This window comes from Caenorhabditis remanei, chromosome II (genome assembly GCF_010183535.1).
Source record: "Caenorhabditis remanei strain PX506 chromosome II, whole genome shotgun sequence".
Lineage (NCBI taxonomy): Eukaryota > Metazoa > Nematoda > Chromadorea > Rhabditida > Rhabditidae > Caenorhabditis > Caenorhabditis remanei.
In genome coordinates this window covers 10,117,284-10,134,518 of record NC_071329.1, presented here as the reverse complement: position 1 = coordinate 10,134,518, position 17,235 = coordinate 10,117,284, and the positions used below count along the sequence as shown (strand labels likewise).

General features: G+C 35.5%; 10 protein-coding genes across 10 annotated transcripts; all 10 read right to left on the bottom strand.

The window, feature by feature from the left end:
• Window positions 1-848: 848 nt before the first annotated feature.
• Window positions 849-1,645, bottom strand: GCK72_005761 (uncharacterized protein; the record flags this gene model as incomplete). The annotated part of the gene is made up of 5 exons (XM_003102444.2): window positions 849-965; window positions 1,019-1,117; window positions 1,173-1,281; window positions 1,418-1,511; window positions 1,561-1,645. The coding sequence occupies 5 exons, from the start codon at window positions 1,643-1,645 to the stop codon at window positions 849-851; spliced, it is 504 nt and encodes a 167-aa protein (XP_003102492.1).
• Window positions 1,646-1,876: 231 nt separating this feature from the next.
• Window positions 1,877-2,561, bottom strand: GCK72_005760 (uncharacterized protein; the record flags this gene model as incomplete). The annotated part of the gene is made up of 3 exons (XM_053725325.1): window positions 1,877-2,084; window positions 2,236-2,495; window positions 2,541-2,561. 3 exons carry the CDS (start codon window positions 2,559-2,561, stop codon window positions 1,877-1,879), a joined length of 489 nt encoding a protein of 162 aa, XP_053589519.1.
• A 1,325-nt stretch (window positions 2,562-3,886) lies between these two features.
• On the bottom strand, window positions 3,887-5,075 carry GCK72_005759 (uncharacterized protein; the record flags this gene model as incomplete). The annotated part of the gene is made up of 4 exons (XM_003102489.2): window positions 3,887-4,038; window positions 4,172-4,244; window positions 4,295-4,813; window positions 4,866-5,075. The coding sequence occupies 4 exons, from the start codon at window positions 5,073-5,075 to the stop codon at window positions 3,887-3,889; spliced, it is 954 nt and encodes a 317-aa protein (XP_003102537.2).
• Window positions 5,076-5,836: 761 nt separating this feature from the next.
• Window positions 5,837-7,062, bottom strand: GCK72_005758 (uncharacterized protein; the record flags this gene model as incomplete). Its single annotated transcript, XM_003102416.2, has 4 exons — window positions 5,837-5,991; window positions 6,151-6,223; window positions 6,272-6,796; window positions 6,850-7,062. The coding sequence occupies 4 exons, from the start codon at window positions 7,060-7,062 to the stop codon at window positions 5,837-5,839; spliced, it is 966 nt and encodes a 321-aa protein (XP_003102464.2).
• Window positions 7,063-7,523: 461 nt separating this feature from the next.
• On the bottom strand, window positions 7,524-8,105 carry GCK72_005757 (uncharacterized protein; the record flags this gene model as incomplete). Its single annotated transcript, XM_003102477.2, has 2 exons — window positions 7,524-7,991; window positions 8,040-8,105. 2 exons carry the CDS (start codon window positions 8,103-8,105, stop codon window positions 7,524-7,526), a joined length of 534 nt encoding a protein of 177 aa, XP_003102525.2.
• Window positions 8,106-10,633: 2,528 nt separating this feature from the next.
• Window positions 10,634-11,020, bottom strand: GCK72_005756 (uncharacterized protein; the record flags this gene model as incomplete). Its single annotated transcript, XM_003102470.2, has 2 exons — window positions 10,634-10,823; window positions 10,896-11,020. 2 exons carry the CDS (start codon window positions 11,018-11,020, stop codon window positions 10,634-10,636), a joined length of 315 nt encoding a protein of 104 aa, XP_003102518.2.
• A 432-nt stretch (window positions 11,021-11,452) lies between these two features.
• On the bottom strand, window positions 11,453-11,994 carry GCK72_005755 (uncharacterized protein; the record flags this gene model as incomplete). Its single annotated transcript, XM_003102396.2, has 3 exons — window positions 11,453-11,633; window positions 11,682-11,867; window positions 11,912-11,994. The coding sequence occupies 3 exons, from the start codon at window positions 11,992-11,994 to the stop codon at window positions 11,453-11,455; spliced, it is 450 nt and encodes a 149-aa protein (XP_003102444.2).
• Window positions 11,995-12,380: 386 nt separating this feature from the next.
• GCK72_005754 (uncharacterized protein) lies at window positions 12,381-12,662 on the bottom strand (the record flags this gene model as incomplete). The annotated part of the gene is made up of 2 exons (XM_003102447.2): window positions 12,381-12,522; window positions 12,574-12,662. 2 exons carry the CDS (start codon window positions 12,660-12,662, stop codon window positions 12,381-12,383), a joined length of 231 nt encoding a protein of 76 aa, XP_003102495.1.
• Window positions 12,663-13,200: 538 nt separating this feature from the next.
• Window positions 13,201-14,416, bottom strand: GCK72_005753 (uncharacterized protein; the record flags this gene model as incomplete). The annotated part of the gene is made up of 4 exons (XM_053725324.1): window positions 13,201-13,327; window positions 13,376-13,820; window positions 14,095-14,210; window positions 14,304-14,416. 4 exons carry the CDS (start codon window positions 14,414-14,416, stop codon window positions 13,201-13,203), a joined length of 801 nt encoding a protein of 266 aa, XP_053589518.1.
• A 726-nt stretch (window positions 14,417-15,142) lies between these two features.
• GCK72_005752 (uncharacterized protein) lies at window positions 15,143-15,818 on the bottom strand (the record flags this gene model as incomplete). Its single annotated transcript, XM_053725323.1, has 2 exons — window positions 15,143-15,288; window positions 15,338-15,818. 2 exons carry the CDS (start codon window positions 15,816-15,818, stop codon window positions 15,143-15,145), a joined length of 627 nt encoding a protein of 208 aa, XP_053589517.1.
• Window positions 15,819-17,235: the final 1,417 nt, after the last annotated feature.

The following is a 17,235-nucleotide window of genomic DNA, read 5'->3' as shown; positions in this document are numbered from 1 at the left end:
GGAAAATTCACGTCATGGAGGAAGAAGAGAGGCGAAAGAAGTGAATCAAAGAAATGGTAATGTGGTTTCAGCTGTAGTTTCGCTAGGAATAAAATGCAAACCTCACAAGCAAAAACTCGTAAGTTTGGAAGAAACTGATTCAGAGTTTAGAGTGGAATCACTAAACAATCTAAGTAGACATTCTTCTGATGGTTTGTTTTTGCAGAAATAGGTTCTTCATACTCTAATAAATATCTCTGAACACAAAACGGGAAAGTAAGCCGACCTTGTCATACACCCAAAAAGTTTACGATAACCAGTAGTGGTTAGCTTTGGGAGATTATTCACCTGATGCTAATTCTAATTTTTGTTCTATTCATTCAACTTTAAAAAATTTAGAAACCCCAAAAATGGGGTCCAGATCTAAGCTCAAATATTGCAGGCAAAGCTTGCACCTGAGCCTAATTAATGATAATTCTCTGCTGATTCAACAGAAAATCATCTAATAAGCTATACGTTGTGTGTTGAAAAAGAGCAAGAAGGGGGTGGCTGTTGGTGCAGAATACACATATATTCGCATAAACACAAAAAGCGCTATCGCTTTTGATATGGCATCTCCATGACAACCAAAACACGCTTCCCTTTTCAGGGCTCCAGAGCTCTCAACGAGAGACTGAGGGCAGTGGAGAGACTTAGACATTTCGTGAGAAACAAAACGCGAAACGAAATCATTTTTCTTTCTCTCCAGTGTGTCCAACGAAGGAGCAACACAACGGGAATCAACCAACTGGTTTTCAATTTCGAATAAGAGTGAAAATAGGAAATGCAGAATAGACACATGATTCATTTTCAGAAAACAATAAATTGTTTCAGTGGATTTTATAGTTGGATCGAAGGTTCAAACGCATTGTAGCATCAAGACGACGAGCACATTTCGCATCCTTACAGCAACAAGTCTTCTCTTCAGCCTTCTCGAATGAGAAATCCTGAAATTTGGGTCATGATATGATCGAACAACACGACTAAATATGATTAGTACTCCAATCTCCTTCACCAAAACTCTCTTCAACGATCCAACACTTCGATCAATTGATTTACTCGTTTTATCATCTTTGTAGATTTGAGTCGTGCAAGTTTTCTGGAAATTTGGAGATTTCAAGAGTTGCATTTTCTTTGAAGTTTCATTAACTCACGCTACACATCTGTTCCGCTTTTGGTACAATTGGAACACACGAGAAATGAACATTTCGAATATGAGCTTGATTACCATCGGCCATTGTTGCATCCAAAGATACCAGTTTGCTGGAATAAAACGAAAATCAGCACATCATTCAGATATCAAGTGAGATGAACTGTATTTTCTAATTACAGTTTTACCTATCAAAATACTGTACTTCCCTTCTCAACATGACATAATAGTCAAAAGAGTCAAGCTCACCTCACACAGTACCCATTACAATTTTTAACCTTCTCCGTGATTTGCATTGAGAATTCCTTGTTAATGGATCCACTAACAAGGATCGGTTCTTCTTCTGAAATTGATTCTTCTTTTAGAAACTCTGAAAAGAAGAACCGTCTTACTCGAAGTGCATGTCAACAGATCAGCGGCTTCTGAATCAATCAGAATAACGAATAAAAGAAGAAAAACCAATCGATATTTCGGCATGATAACGGCGAAACAGATTGACTACCAGATTCCTTTTTGTTTGTTGATACTGTTTCGGATGTGAATTGTTTCAGTTTCCCATCAATATTCCAATAGATTTGCATACAAGGAATGGGAATTTTCGAATATGAATTTTGACTTCTACACGATTTTCGATCATTTATTCTTCTATTTTTTAATGTGTTCCCTTTTTATTATATTGCTTTAAGAGAACAAAGAAGCAGAAATCATTTATAAGTTTGAGTTTTTCCAGGAATCTTCTAACTGAACAAAATATAAATTAGTTTCCATACTGACTCGAAGTTCATGGTCCAAAATTTCACTATCTGGTCTTCGACGGCGATGATAACGTCTTTTGACAAATGGCATGTGTTTGTAGAATGCTATTTTCCATTCTGGTACAGAAAACATTGCAGCCGGGACGATAAAAAGAGGATTTCTAAAAAGAGAAATGTGTATTTTTCAGTCGAAAAGTCATTGAAATCACAGTTCAAACATCTGACATCAAATATATTGTAACATCTCATGAAACAGGTGGAATTCAAGATCTTCTAGGCCCATTTTAGTTACAGAAACTATGAAAAACTCACAATGAAACAAGGCATTCGAATGCAGTCATAATTGCCACTTCATAATATTCTGGAATCAAATGAAGCACCCAAAAGCCCAACATCGAAATGGCACCAGTAAATATACAACAGATTACAGCAAATACAAATATAGCAAGTCTGAGAGAACGTGCATTTTCAGCAGCTTGAAATCTAGCAGCCAAATTGTAGGAAATATTGATTTGTTTGATATCTAAACGGTTTCGGAGCGATGTATTGTAGTGGAGAAGAAAGAAAAACGTCTGAAATTTATGAATTTTCAATGAGATGGTTACAAGTTGACTCACCAAAACAACGCAACTGAGCATGATAATTACGATGATGAGAGCCGTTTTCAAAGAGAAAAAATAGAAGAAAATAAGAATTGAACCCTGGATTACACAGAACTGAGATGTAACAAGAAGGGTATATCCAATATAACTTCTTTCTTTCTTTTCGTAATCACTGAAAAATATTTCGTTTCCTTCTTTTTTCCAACTTTTAGCTAACCTGAAAAAGAAAGAAGCAATTGCCCTTTCAATTACGAAACTACACGTTCCGGCTACAGTAGACGCCAGATAATGCCAAATCAAGAAGGAGCCAAAGAGCAAACACGTGGATTCTGGATAATTCGTGATTCTTGCCATAATAGATTGGTCGGTGGTTTCGAAATTACTAAACTTCTGATGAGTATCTGTAATCGATTCATATTCAGAATGATCTCCTAGCCAATTCGTCACCTTCTACAAATATCAAACCACATTTATATGGCCAAACAAGTACTAAACCAAGCCAACATTCATACCAAGTCCCAAAATAAAAACTAAAAGAAATTGTCATATTCTTATGGAATTTCCGAATTTTCCATGACGTGACAACGAGGATCCAAGTGAAATAAGCAGAAATCAAAAGTAGAATAAAATATATAATATTGAATACCAGATAATTAAAGTTGATGTATGCTGGATTGTTAATTTCGTGAATCGGAAGCCAAATTATAATTTCATCGGTTAGAAGTAAATTCATTTTTAAAAGAAAGTAAATGAAATGAGGGTATCGTAGTTGAAGGCAAGTATGAAGAAAAAACAAATTCAGCTGCCGAAATGGAGACTGAAAAAGGAAAATCTCTAATTGAAATGTCAGTTCAAAAGAACCACGTCATTAGGTAGGAAGAAGTTTCCGGATGAATATCTCTTCCGGATGAATATCTCTTAGATCACGAGTATCCATTAAGAAAATTAATTTCCTTGGTTGAACCACACAAATTGTCTGAATTTTCCGAAACTTTCTCGAGGAAAAATGACATCACCAGACAAAAAAACTGACATAATCAGCTTTCAATTCATCATAATCTTTATCAAATTATACTCTGGAATCAGTTCGAAATTAATTGATTTAGAATTCCTCGTTGAACCCAAAGAACGGATGATCTCCATCTCTTGGAGAAGGGTCGACAAGTCTCCACCCACGATTCAATGCATCAATTAACTTGATTTCTTCCGAAGTCAACTCAAAATCAAACACCGAGAAGTTGTCAATGATTCTTTCTGCAATAATCAAAAATTAAAATTCTTTAAAATTAAATAATTTATTTTTCAAGTTATCTCAAAAAAATCACATTAGAATCACATAGCAAGGGAAGAGAAAGGCAATTTTAGAATTCTTCGAGGAATGGGCAGTGTGGATGATCTCCGTCACGTTGACTCAAATCGACAATTCGCCAGTTCTTATCAAGACCGTCTATTTGAGAGACCTCTCCTGGGGTCAGTTTGAAGTCGAATACGGCAAAGTTTTCAGCGATTCTTTCTGGAAAAGGACAAAAGGCGTGGGTAAAAGCAAAAAAGGCGGCTGTCAAAAGGGGAGTACAGGTGCGGCAAAAGATACAACAAGTGTTTTTCTTTTCCTGTTGAAAGAGAGCAAGTAGAAGATTATAACTTACGTGCTGTAACCGATTTAGGAATTGCTGAAAGTCCGCTTTCGACAAACCAACGAAGAATGATTTGAGCTGGAGTCTGAAATAATAAATAGTAGCTTTGAAAACAATAAGAAATTGTTTCCTTACTTTTCCATGAGCTTTGGCAATTGAGGCAACGACTTCGTTGGTCAAGACATTTGGGTCACCATCCTTGCGGAAGAAAGCGGATCCAGGATTTCCGAGTGGCGAGTATCCGACAACTACGATACCCTTTTCTTTGCAGAACTCGCGAAGCTTGACTTGTGTGAAATAGGGATGCAATTCGATTTGAAGGCAAGATGGTTTCACCTCAGCCGCATCCCAGACACGTTGAATCTGTTTGTGCGTGAAGTTGGATAACCCAATAGAACGGCATTTTCCAGCCTTTTGATCAGCCTCCAGAGCTTTCCATGTCTCCAAATAGTCGATATCAGAGTATTTCATTTTTCCGTTTTCTCCTGCTGGGAAAAGTCCCTCGTTTTCAGCGTATCCTTGTGGCCAATGAATGAGCATCAAATCGACGTAATCTAGTTGAAGATCCGAGAGAATGATGTTCACATTCTCGTGAGCTTTCGCCTCCGAGTGGAAAGTGTTCCAGATCTTGGAAGTGATGAATAGATCCTCGCGCTAAAAACATTAAACCAGATTATTTCCAGTCTTTAACTATTCTGACACTCACCTTCACTTTTCCCTCCTCCAAAATTTCTTTCAATGCCTCTCCCACTTCTTTTTGATTTTGGTAGACGTGAGCACAATCGATATGACGGTATCCAGCAGCAACGGCAGCCTTAATTGCAGTAGAAACCTCACCAGGTTTCGATTGCCAAGTACCCAATCCAATCGTTGGAATCGAATGGCCAGAGTTGAGTTGAAGAGATGGCGGTGACATTCTAAATATGTGAAAACACTTAATATGATAATAATTTATATGCCTTTAAGGAGAAAGTAGAGACTGGAAATGCATGAATGTGAACATAAACAAGGAATTGTGGGGGGTTCTGAATAGATCTCCGACTGCAGAAAAAGAAAACTCCTTTAATAAACTAGCATGACAATGACTTCGTTTTCAACTACCCACAGAAACAAATGTGTCAAATAGAGGGAAATTGAACTCTGATGTTAGTAATAATTTGACCACTTCGAATCGAAATGCAGGCATTGACACGCAGAAGTGGACAGAAGAAAACACTGCCGAAAAAGAGACTTTAGAGAAAACAGACAGATTTTTGACGGTCGATAATTGGTCTTTGGTGCATCATATAGGTCACTGCGAACATTTTGAATCGAATGATTCTTCCCATTTCAACAAAACACTACATTGAGAATTTACCACTTTCAAACTTCACCAGCTCATCACTGAAGATCAGTTTGGATACATTATCTCGTTGTCTCTATTTAGTGAAACGATTGTTGACATTTGTTTTTTGAAGTACTAAATGTTCGAGGACATATTTTTTGAGCGGGGATTAATCCCGGACTTGAGAAACAAACATAAATTATCTTTATTTAAAATTGAAGTCATGAGCCAGTCGTATATGAGAAGCATTCACAATCATGTTTACAAGATTACCAGTTACAAGAGATCTCATTTACAGAATTTTACACAACAACAGATTTAGAAACTGTAAATATGACTATTTATAATTCACTCTATTCTTTCACATAAGGCCATGGAAAATGTGGATGACTTTCGTTACCGAGCCATGGGTTCAAAATACGGAAGTTCAAGTTAAGGTGCTCGATTCGTTCGATTTGGTCCGTTGAAAGGTGGAATTTGAAAATGTTGATATTTTGACGAATTCTTTCTGTAAGAAGATCTTTTATTTTATGTTGTTTGAATTGAGGTGTTACATCGCTAATTAGTCACTGAGTCAGAAACACAGCAAAAGCTATATTGTATAAGCAGGCTGACATATTTCTTTCAGTTTTCAAATAGATACAACAAGCAAAACAAAAGTACTCACTTGACTCCACCGATTTTATGACAGCCGTGTGGCCAATATCGATAATCCAACGCAGGATAGTTTGTGGAACAGTCTGAAAGTTCGTAGAAATTTAATTTAATTTTTTTTTCCGACCACATACTTTTCCATGACTTTTCGCAATTGCAATGAGTGTTTCGTTGTACAATAAGTTTGGATCTTCATGCTTCCGATAGCATGATGATCCAGGATTTCCAGTAGTCATAGTTGCGAGGAGAGCGATTCCTTTTTCTCGACAATATTCTCTGACTTCTTTTTGAGTAAAAAATGGACTCATCTCAACTTGCAAAACTGCTGGCTTAATCAATCCTTTCGTCCAAATTCGTTCCACTTGTTCAAGGTTGAAGTTAGCGAGCCCGATTGATCGAATCTTTCCGGATCTATGAGCATCTTCAAGTGCTTTCCATGTTTCGAGATAATCAACATTTGAAGCTATAAATTTCCCGTCATTTCCACGAGGAAGATAGCCGCCAGCATCATCTTCCGCCCATCCGAAGGGCCAATGTATAACAACAAGATCCATGTAATTCGTGTCAAAATCAGTAAGCATTTCATCAATCTGTTGCAAACACTTTTCGCGAGAGTGATGAGTATTCCAAATTTTCGAGGAAAGAAAGAGTTCCTCTCGCTGAATATCATACTTTTACTGGTTTAGTTTAAATGCTTCCAATACAGACTCACCCCAGATTTTCCGCTTGAACACCAATTTTTGACAGCCATGCCTACTTCAGCTTGATTTCTGAAACTGGGTGCACTGTCAATGTGTCGATAACCTGCATCAAGAGCTTCTCGTACTTTATCGGTTGTTCTGGACTTTGTAATTTGCCATGTTCCATATCCTATCGCCGGCATTTCGTAGCCAGAGTTCAGCTGGATGGTTAAAACTGGTTTCATAGCTGTATTTCTGAAAATTCTAATTGAATTGTTTTGAAGCAACTTTTTGAAAAAGATAAAGCCAATAAAATAAATAATTGAAACAAAAAAACGAGATCTGTAATTTTTTGAAAAGTTGAGTTGTCGTCATATGTGGTGTTTGCGAACAAACGCGCAGTGTTTGCACACATTTGAAAAAATTTCTGAAAAGACTGGCTTATGAGCCAAATTAGGAAAATGAATGAATCGTTTGATCAAAAGTATTGAACTGATGAATGCTTATGCAAAAAAAAGTTGGAAAAAATAGTTTTCAGAAATAACTGGGACTGTTCTAGAACATATGTTCTCAATTGAAAAATATCATACCGGATTACATTTTGAAGTGATCGAGTAAATATATATAAATACAGGAGCTGGAAGTTAAAATGGAAGTATATATAGAAATGTATTTATGTTAAAAACAACGATTAGCAAAACCCTTATCATCTCCAGGATGCTGCCAGTTGATTGAAATAAGTTTCTGTCTCTTTCCTGATGTCGTCGCTTTTTGCTGAACTCTTTTTTCTTGGTATAATAGCCACTTCCCTCTCTCCAATTTTCAGTTTAACACGAAAATATTCTATTGGTAAAAATGGATAATTACGAAACGAATCGACAGAATTAATGATTGCTGGACATATAACAAGTGGAGGTAAACTCATAACTGCAAGAATACAAATGTTCCAAAGTGTGTCTAATTGCGGGGAAACATTTAAGAACAGTACAATGGCCACAGAGAAACCAAAAACAACAATGCAAAATGCGGCGATTAAAACTTTCTTGATCATTTTGAAACACTTGATGTTCTCCTTCGCTTGGAATCTTGCTGCTAGAGAATAGTTCGACTGGTGTGCATATTTCTCATGAATCCTAGTCACCTTCTGATTATAATTTTGAGAAAGGAGCATTAGCTGGAATAAAATTAATCGAGAATTTGAATTCCGAATGATAAAACCTACAGTAATCGCCATGACATTTGGTGTTCCAGTAATGATAATCATATAGAAAAATGGGACATAATTCATATAAAAAACAATGGAAACCAAAAAATTGAAAGTTTGATCAACAATAACTGTTGTAATTGTTATCCAGAATCGTGGTTTTTTTTCGTAATCATTCAGAAAATAGCAAGCCAACGAACGTTCAATAGCAACGACCAGAAGGATATTAGACATGGAAATCGCGTAATGTAATTTCAGAAAACCCGAAATGAAAAAATAAAAGTTTAGACTGAAGTCTGTAATTTGTATCATGTCTGTCTCTTTTTCAGTCCACCACTGTCTTATTGTTGTATTTGAGAATGAAATATTAGGTGAACCTACAAACAATTCCCATATAGAACTCAATATAACATGAGTTTACCTTTCAAAGTCCAAAACCCAGTTTCGTAAGGCCAACTTATCACTTTGGCTATCAATGGTTCTGCATATTGTAGTATCAGAACTAGTGCCAATGATGATAAATTCTTATGAAATGCTCGTACTTTTATAATGATAAATGCACATTTCACTGCGAAGAATAGTGTTAATAAATACAAGATAAGTTCAATAATAACCAGTAGAATCCATGGAAACGCCAATAGTTTGAATTCTTGTAAAATATAAATAGGAAAACAAAGTTTGATGTTATTGGTTGAATTTCCAACCAAAAATAACATTTTCAGATTGAAAAATGAAAAGATTTGGCAGTATCGACATGCTAGTTATCCAATAAAAATATCAGCTGTTTGGTTTCTTTTTTTTCAAATCTTTTGAAGTTGTGTATGTTTTGGAAAGCGAAAGATTTCAAATGTTAAAGAAATCAGATAATGAGGGTCTGTGGTTTGTTTACACCTGTTGAACAAAATGAAACATCATGATTTCATTGTTATAATTTGTAGAGAGAAAGAGAAAACTGAAATTATAGCTGGAGAAAAAGTGCGGGACTGTGGAACAAGTTCCACAGGTTTTATATTTGAATCAGAGATAGGTATTACTTTAAAAATATAAAAGTTGAAAACTAAATTCAAAGATTTATTCATATCAATTCAGTTGAATTAATTTATTTCAGCTGATGTTTCCTTCTCAAATCCACGAATTTGCCAATTGATTGAAATAAGTTTCTGTCTCCTTTCGAATCATCTCAATCTTCACACTACTGTCCTTTCTGACTAGCGCCACTTTTCTCCGACTAACTCTCAATTTCTCCCATATTGAATCCCCAGTCAAATACTTTCACTTTTCGAAAAGATTCCACAGAATAATTTATAGAAATAGAAATGATCATTGGAGTGAAACTCATTTCACCTTGTATAATTCCATTAAATAATGTGTCAAATTGGGGGAGAATATTCAAAAATAAGAGAACAGCCGTGGAAATACCCAAAGCGAGTATACCCATTCCACATATGATAACCATTTGAATCATCCGAAAACACTTGATGTTTTCTTTTGCTTGAAATCTAGCAGCCAGTGTATAATTCGAATGACTTGCGAATTTCTCATGGGCTTCCGTAACTTTTTGATTGAGATATCGAGTATAGAAAAGGAGCTGAAAGTTCTGAAAATGTAATATGGATCTGAGAACAGCACACCTTGAATCCTATAACATTTGGTGCTAAAATGCAAAGAATCATGCATTCCAATGAAATTAGTTTGAAATAAAATACGAATGCAATAATGAAATTGTAGATGTGACTGATTGATATTATGAGAAGAGCAATCCAGAATCTTGATTTCTTCTCGTAGTCATTCAGATGATAGCAGGCAAAACATCTTTCGACGGATATTGATAAAAGAATAGTTGTCATGGAAAGTGATGAATGCATTTTGAGAAATCCGGATAAAAAGAAAATTATATCAGATTTATGATAGGACATTGGAATCATTTCATTCAACTTTTCAGTGTACCACTGTTTCAGAATTACATTTGTTTGCTTTTCGTTCATTGTACCTGAATAGAGAATGAAGATAATAATATCAAGAGGTATCACAGAATTTGGGGTTTTTCCTACCTTTAAGTGTCCAATATCCAGTTTCGTAGGGCCAACTCAACATGTTTGCTACTAATGTTTCATACCATTGAAATACGAAAACCACAAAAATCGTCGTCAGATTCTTATGGAAAACTCGTATTTTGATAGCAATATAAAACACTTTCAATAAATAAAAAACTGCGAAAACATATAGTGAAAACTCAATGACTTCCAATAGAAACCAGGGAAAAGTCAATAATTCATCGTTTTGGATAATATAAATTGGATAGCAGATCGTCACATTCTTGAATCTTTCTAGATTTTCGAAAAGAAATATCATTTATTTGGTCTGTTGAAAAAAGGAAAGAACACTGAAGTTTCTAGATGGTGAGATTTTGAGACATCCGAAAAACTCATTCTGGTTTTCAGCTGCTATCGAAAATTGCTTTCTTGAGTGGTTAAGGATAACGAATGTTAAGAAAAACTGAAATTTAGTAAATGGAATCCAGATTTAAAAATGGTTTATTTTTCCATATTTAGATAATCAAAAAACGTATTTGACATTTTTGCGCTTCCAGTAGTTTTCATCTTTCCTTCCACTCATTGATCCAATTTTCGAATCTCCTCTTCCGTCAGTAACTCTGATTTCATTGGTGGGAATGTTGGACATGTCTCGTTACATTTATAATCTGGATGACAGAATCCACAAGTTCTCTCACAGTAATGACGACGTTGTTCACATGTCCAATTACAGTTTGTACAGAATCCGTTGCGAGCCCAGTTCAGACAACTGCAATTAAAGATCATTAGGTCTTGATATTGCACCTATGATCTAAATTCATAAAGAATAAAATATACTAACTTGGTTCCAATATCCTTACAATCATCCGCAAGTTGATTTGATTTCTGGAATATTCTTGCAAACGGGTGCTGTGGTTTGGCGAAGACGGCAACAATAACCAAGAAGAAGAGCACTATGAACTTCATTTTGGTAGAGAATTTGCTTGAATGGACTAGGTTAACGGTATTTTATACTAGATCCTATTCAGTACGAATGTACTAAAGACTACGAAGGCGGAGTTTCAAGACAAAGAAAGGTGTTAGCTAATAAAAAATCATTCGATAAGCGGATTACGAGCTTAGATTATTTCATGTTTGAGTTATCAAAAGGATGGTCGGTCGAATTGACACACTATACGTTTTCAGTAATAAAGAAAGAAGTAAATTAAGAAGTGATCATTGCAGTCATTTTAATTTTTATCAGTGTTCGGGAGACAATGGAAATGTGTTTCTAGTATGCTATAGAAGGATAGTCCCGAAAGAGTTTGTTAGTTGAAATTGTATAGAACTTTTTGAAAAACAAAAAAGACTTGAAGACTTATTAATCAAGTTTATTTCAGTGAAAATAGAAGAAATTGGTCATTCTTGAGGTAATTCCAATGAGGTCTGACTGATCAAACTCTTGAAATTCTGTACATTATTACAATCTGTGCATGATCCAGCAGTGCAAAATCCACACGTTTTGGCACAATACTTGATTCGATCAGAGCATTTATAGAAACAATTGGAGCAGAATCCCTTCATCGCCCAACTTTTGCAGCTGAAAAAAACTATTTTAAACTTCTGATATCTAACGTTTACAACTCACTAATCTCCATAATCAACACAGTTTATAGTTGTAGTCGTTGGTGGTGGTTTTGTTGTTGTTACTGTGCAATTTTCACACGTTTTTTGTCCAGTACAGTATTCACAAGTTTTTGCACAATATTTCACTCGGATGTCACAATTATAGAAGCAGTTTGTGCAGAATCCATTTTTTGCCCATGCAGAGCATCTGGGGAAGAACAGGCATAATAGGGGTAAAGAGAGTAAACGAACTTATCACTGGTATCTGCACATTCTTCTGCAGAATTAGACAAAGTGATGAGAAAAGACAATAGAATGAGAAACTTAACTTTCATTCTTTCATCTGGTAACAAGAGAAACTTCTGAAAATTAATTTAATTAAGAACTTTTTCTGAAGATGAGCTGAGAACAAACTATTCAAAATTCTGAATTCATCTGGCAATTCCAAAAATAATGCATCACTACAATAATCTGGTAGACGCCTTGTTTCTATTCTAATCCTTTTGTTCTCAAATGAAGAAAAGTGATAAGGAACTTACACGTTAGGAGAAGTTTTCGAAGTTTTGTGTTTTAGATCAAAAGTCAAATGGGAACTGAATAGGAGTATCTATTTGAAGTTCCACTGAGAAAACCGTTTTGTTTCTTGAAACAGTGTACTGCATAGTAGAGACTTATTGTGAAAACATTTATAAACATTTGCATTTTAAAATTAGGTAGTTAGTTAGTGCTCTGTAGCTCTAGGAGGGCAGTCGACACATTTGGTTGGATCACAGAATCCGCAGGTTTTCGGACAGTACTTGACACGAACATCACATTTGTAGAAACACATTTCACAGAAACCATTCTTTTTCCATGATTCGCAACTGAAATATAGTTCATGATGTCTTCTTTTTTCCCATTTTTCAACAACTCACAAGGTACCGTAATCCTGGCAAGTATCGGCTGAGTAGATAGAAGACGCGAAGAAGAAGACGAAGATTGTAAACAGAAGAATGAGTTTCATATTTAAATTTACCTGATTTTATCAGTGGGATAGGTTCAATTTATACTACTATTTGAGCCACCCACACTTCCTGGATGGCTCGAACAAACGATATTGATAAGGAGAGAAAATTGTAATTTGAAGTAAATACGAAAATTGTGAAAACGAAAAGGAGAGATAGTAAACCCACTAATTTTCTTCCTTCCGGTCATCATCTCAATTTTTTGTGGTATAAAACACATTGTTTATCGAATAATAGTAACATTCAATATTCTTGCTAAAGCTGTGTTAAATCGTACACTTCAAGTGCCCGATGATTGTACAGTGATGAAATTTACTGAAAAGGTTTCTTTGAGGTTGCATACACTAACACAGTTTAAACAAATTCAACGGCTTCTTTCAACGTTTTATTAACAAATTCATTTTTTTAGCATAAAATTATTTATAAAATCATTTAAACCCCTTCTCAGTCTATGTAATCAATTTCAGCAATCCATTCCAAACTAAAAAAAAATTCAGAACTTAACCAATTTATTCTAGAAATGAAAAATGGAAAATTTTATTTCTTGCAATCGACGCATGTTCCTTTTGTACAGAATCCGCATGTCTTTGCACACATTTTGATCTTGTCAGCACATGAATAGAAGCAGTTTGTACAGTAGCCTCTTGCTTTCCATTCTTTACATCTGAAAACATTAACTCTTGTCTACTGAAATTCAGAAAATAAGACTCACTTTGTTTCATTATCATAGCAATGAGGATTTGGAGTTGGAGGAGAAACGGTTGTTGCTCCAGGACACATATTACAAGTGACTGGACAGAACTCTTTCAACATTGGAATATATTTCTCATTATCGCAGTAATCTTTGAAGGTGCTACAATTTGATCCTGGGCTGTCTTCACATGGACCCAACGTTGTTGGAGAAACAGTACTGGGGCACAAATTACATGTAACCGGGCACGATTTCTTGAGCAACGGGATCAATTTATCGTTTTTGCAGTCATCTTTGAATGAATCACAATCAACAGTTGGATCGTTTTCACATTTGGTATCTTCGAAATATTCACAAGAGACCAAAAGAAGGAATGAAACAGAGAAAATGAGGAAGAGTGAATGACGAATCATTTGTGCAGTTTTCCGAATGAGAACATGACTTTCAGCATACGTTTTATAGTCATCTAGATATCGTGTAGGTGTTGGGTGTGGTGTATTAAACTGATAACATAAATCTGTGTAATGCCATGACTATGAACTATGACGTTTTTGAAATATAATCTTCCCAAGAAGAAAATGATTGTGATATTGAACTCGCGGATTAGGAAATGAATCGGAAGAAAATGCACTAATTCCCCGCCTGTTAATCGACGGGTTTCAGAAAAGTCAATGGCAGTCTGCAAAACTGATTTATTCATTGAAAATCAAACATTTTTATGAACTTTGATCTTTGTTTACAGTTGAGACAAGATCCTTCCACACAGAAACCGCATGATTTTGCACAATTCTTGACTCGATCAGAGCAATCAACAAAGCAGGCAGTACAGTATCCTTCCTTCACCCAGGCTTTGCAGCTGAAATTTTGTGTTTGTATCTGCTTGAAACTAACTTTTACCGTGATATTCTTCTTCTACTTTTGAGTTAACTTTTCTTTTTTCTAAACTTACTTGATATTGGTATCCACACAATTCGGCGCAGCAGTGGGCGGAGCAACCGTTGTATTTCCGGGACACAATCCACATGTTTTTGGGCAGAAAACATCTAGAAATGATTGATACATTTTATTATTGCACAAAGCAGCATAATCTTTGCAATCAGTAGTTGGATCATCTTGACATGGGCCTTGAGTTGATATAGAAAATTGACAATTAGTCAGAGAAAAATAGAAAAGGACAAGTAATAGAGCAGAAGTAGAACGAAACATTCTGCAAGAAGCAACTGACCGAATGATTTGGTAAAACAATCATTAATTAATAAGAAATCAAAGGCTCAAGTTCAAAGGTCTGATGCTGACAATTGATACTGACAACATTGTTTGAATTGATAAGAGTTTCTGATGACTACTAATTGTATCTTATTCTTTTCCAATTCAAGAACTCGTCTGATAACTAAAATGCATTTTTCAAAATACCACATTTTTCTTACGTAAAGTTTCATTAAATTTCAACAATCTGAGTGAATCACAATAGAACGGGTGAAGATATTCTCCAAAAAAGAGGATGAGAGTTACGTTAAAAAAGAGGATGAGAGTTATGTCCGATAAGATGTTCTATTGGAAGACTATATTAAAAAAAAGTTTTTTAGTTATTAGTATATAACTAAGAGAATTGGAGACTGATTACCGAAAACGAAGAAGCAATGAGTTCTGGGTACTTTAAAACAGATTAGTGAGAAGTTTGAATTAGTCATGGACATTAGAAATAACTTCTGATACGACAAAATTGAGTTTGGTATTGACTATCAACAATTAGTATAATTGAAGTTAGAAAACAGGAACGATTGATTATTACATATGAAGAACAACAAAGTTTTTCGGAAGATCGTTGAGTTCATTCACTCCGATATTAGTGAATAAACGGTCGAATGGGCATTGGATATAGTGAGACGTGGCGATCTGGGCGAGACAACTGTGACAAAGAGTATGCCCACATTCTGAAAATTGGGAGATATTTACAAAATAATTGAACAGTTATAAACATACTGAGAACACGAGGAGTTCCATTGGCAGTGTGATTGTAAGCCTCATCACACACTTCACAAAGTCTCCATGGTTTCTTTTCTTGTTCGTTCAACTCTTGATTCATTCGTAATGTTTCTTGAGCTTTCAGCATTTTCTTCCTATATTTCATCGTCTTGTTTTGCTCCTCGAGAATTTTTTTTTTCGTTTTCCGCCCGTCCGAACACCTCTTGATCAACTTGAGATCCTCCGTTGCTGAATTCAATTTATCGGTGATTCGAATCATTTCCTTAGTGGTTGAGATGAGTTTGTTCCGATAATACGTGGAATTCGCCCGTGCAGATGAACAAAGTCTCTTTTCTTTGTTGTATAATTCCGTTGCAATCATTTCTTTTTGTTCTGATTTTAGGAGTTTCTCCTCCAGAAGTTTCACTTTAGCCTCCAATTCATATTTTCTTTGAATTGATCCTCTGTTCTGATTGGGCTTACGAGTTCTTCGTGGCATTGCTGGAACAAGATTCTAGTAATAGAAATCACAAAAGACCGAAATGAAAAATTAGAAATTGGGATAATCGGAGTGAAAAAACAAAATATTTTGGGCCATTCCTTTTTCGACCATGAGTTTCGTCTTTCGGTTAAGCCTTTCCTATGGAGCACATTTGCCCGTTGTCATGGGAACAGATTATCGATTATGACAGGATTGTCATACCGAGCATGTGAAAGAAGAGCGATGACAGCAAATTATTGGTTTAGAACAGAGAAACATCTGGCGGTATAATAGGTGTAATCTGAGAGCAAGTCTCAAATAAGCAGGTGTTTTTCACGGGTAAACCGTACTAAAAACCTATGTTCTCAAACGCAGGTTCTCCGCTATTCGCCAGCTTTAATAAACCGGATTGAACGATAACTTTATTTTTGTATTTGGGTGGAAAAGGATGGATCAATTCTAAGTTTTCGCAAGTGAACAATAGCTCAATCGCGTATGGTTCTCGCTTGGGTAAAAAATAATCAACTAGTGAGAAAAATTACCTCAATACAAATAATTTATTCAAAAGCGAATGAATTATGATTTATAAAGTTTTCCAAATTTTTTCAGTCTTTGGATGCTGCTGGAGTACAGTATCCATGTGATTTGGCACAACACTCGGTTTGATCAGTACATTTATAGCAGCAATTTGTGCAGAATCCATCTTTGATCCAGTTTGCACAACTGTAAATCTGAATCTTGAAAAACATAGTGGAAAGAGGTACGGGAGGCTCACAAATGTAATAAAGTTTACAAAAAATGTGATGTCCACAACGATATTTTATAGAGCGCATCTATAAATTCAATTGAACGAGTAAAACAATTTCCGAGCAAAAATGGAAAGTCAACAATCCCTAAAAGGCTGATTGGGAAATTTAAAGAAGAAAACAAAGTAGGAAACAAAGTAGAAGCAAATCGGGAAAACAAGTAAGCTCCATTGACGAGGAAGTAGAAACTGAAACGGTTTCTAGACGACGTTCAAATAAAAAGAAAAGATTTCTTCAAATACAAGTCTTGCGGTCTTTTAGATTCTTTGAACTTCCTGGTTCTTTTGCTGATTTCACTAATTGAGAAACCGATAGATCCGAAATATAAAAGTTCACCAAACGTTCACTTCCAATTTGTATCATCCTGTTCTTTTTTCTTGTACTTTACTATCCTCACTCTCTTTTTTCCGTCTTTCTCTGGCAGACACCACATTATCCAATTCTCTCCTTTTTTCTTCGTTTTCCCCGCTCCACCATACATCCGCAAACCGTAATTACAAACATACAGAATGTCTATTTCTCTGTCAAAATTTCCATAGAAGAATTCTGCCCAATTCTCTCTCTTTTTCCTGTCATCACAGAGAGAGGTTAATCGCACAAAACCCGGTTCGACATGACACGATCCCTCC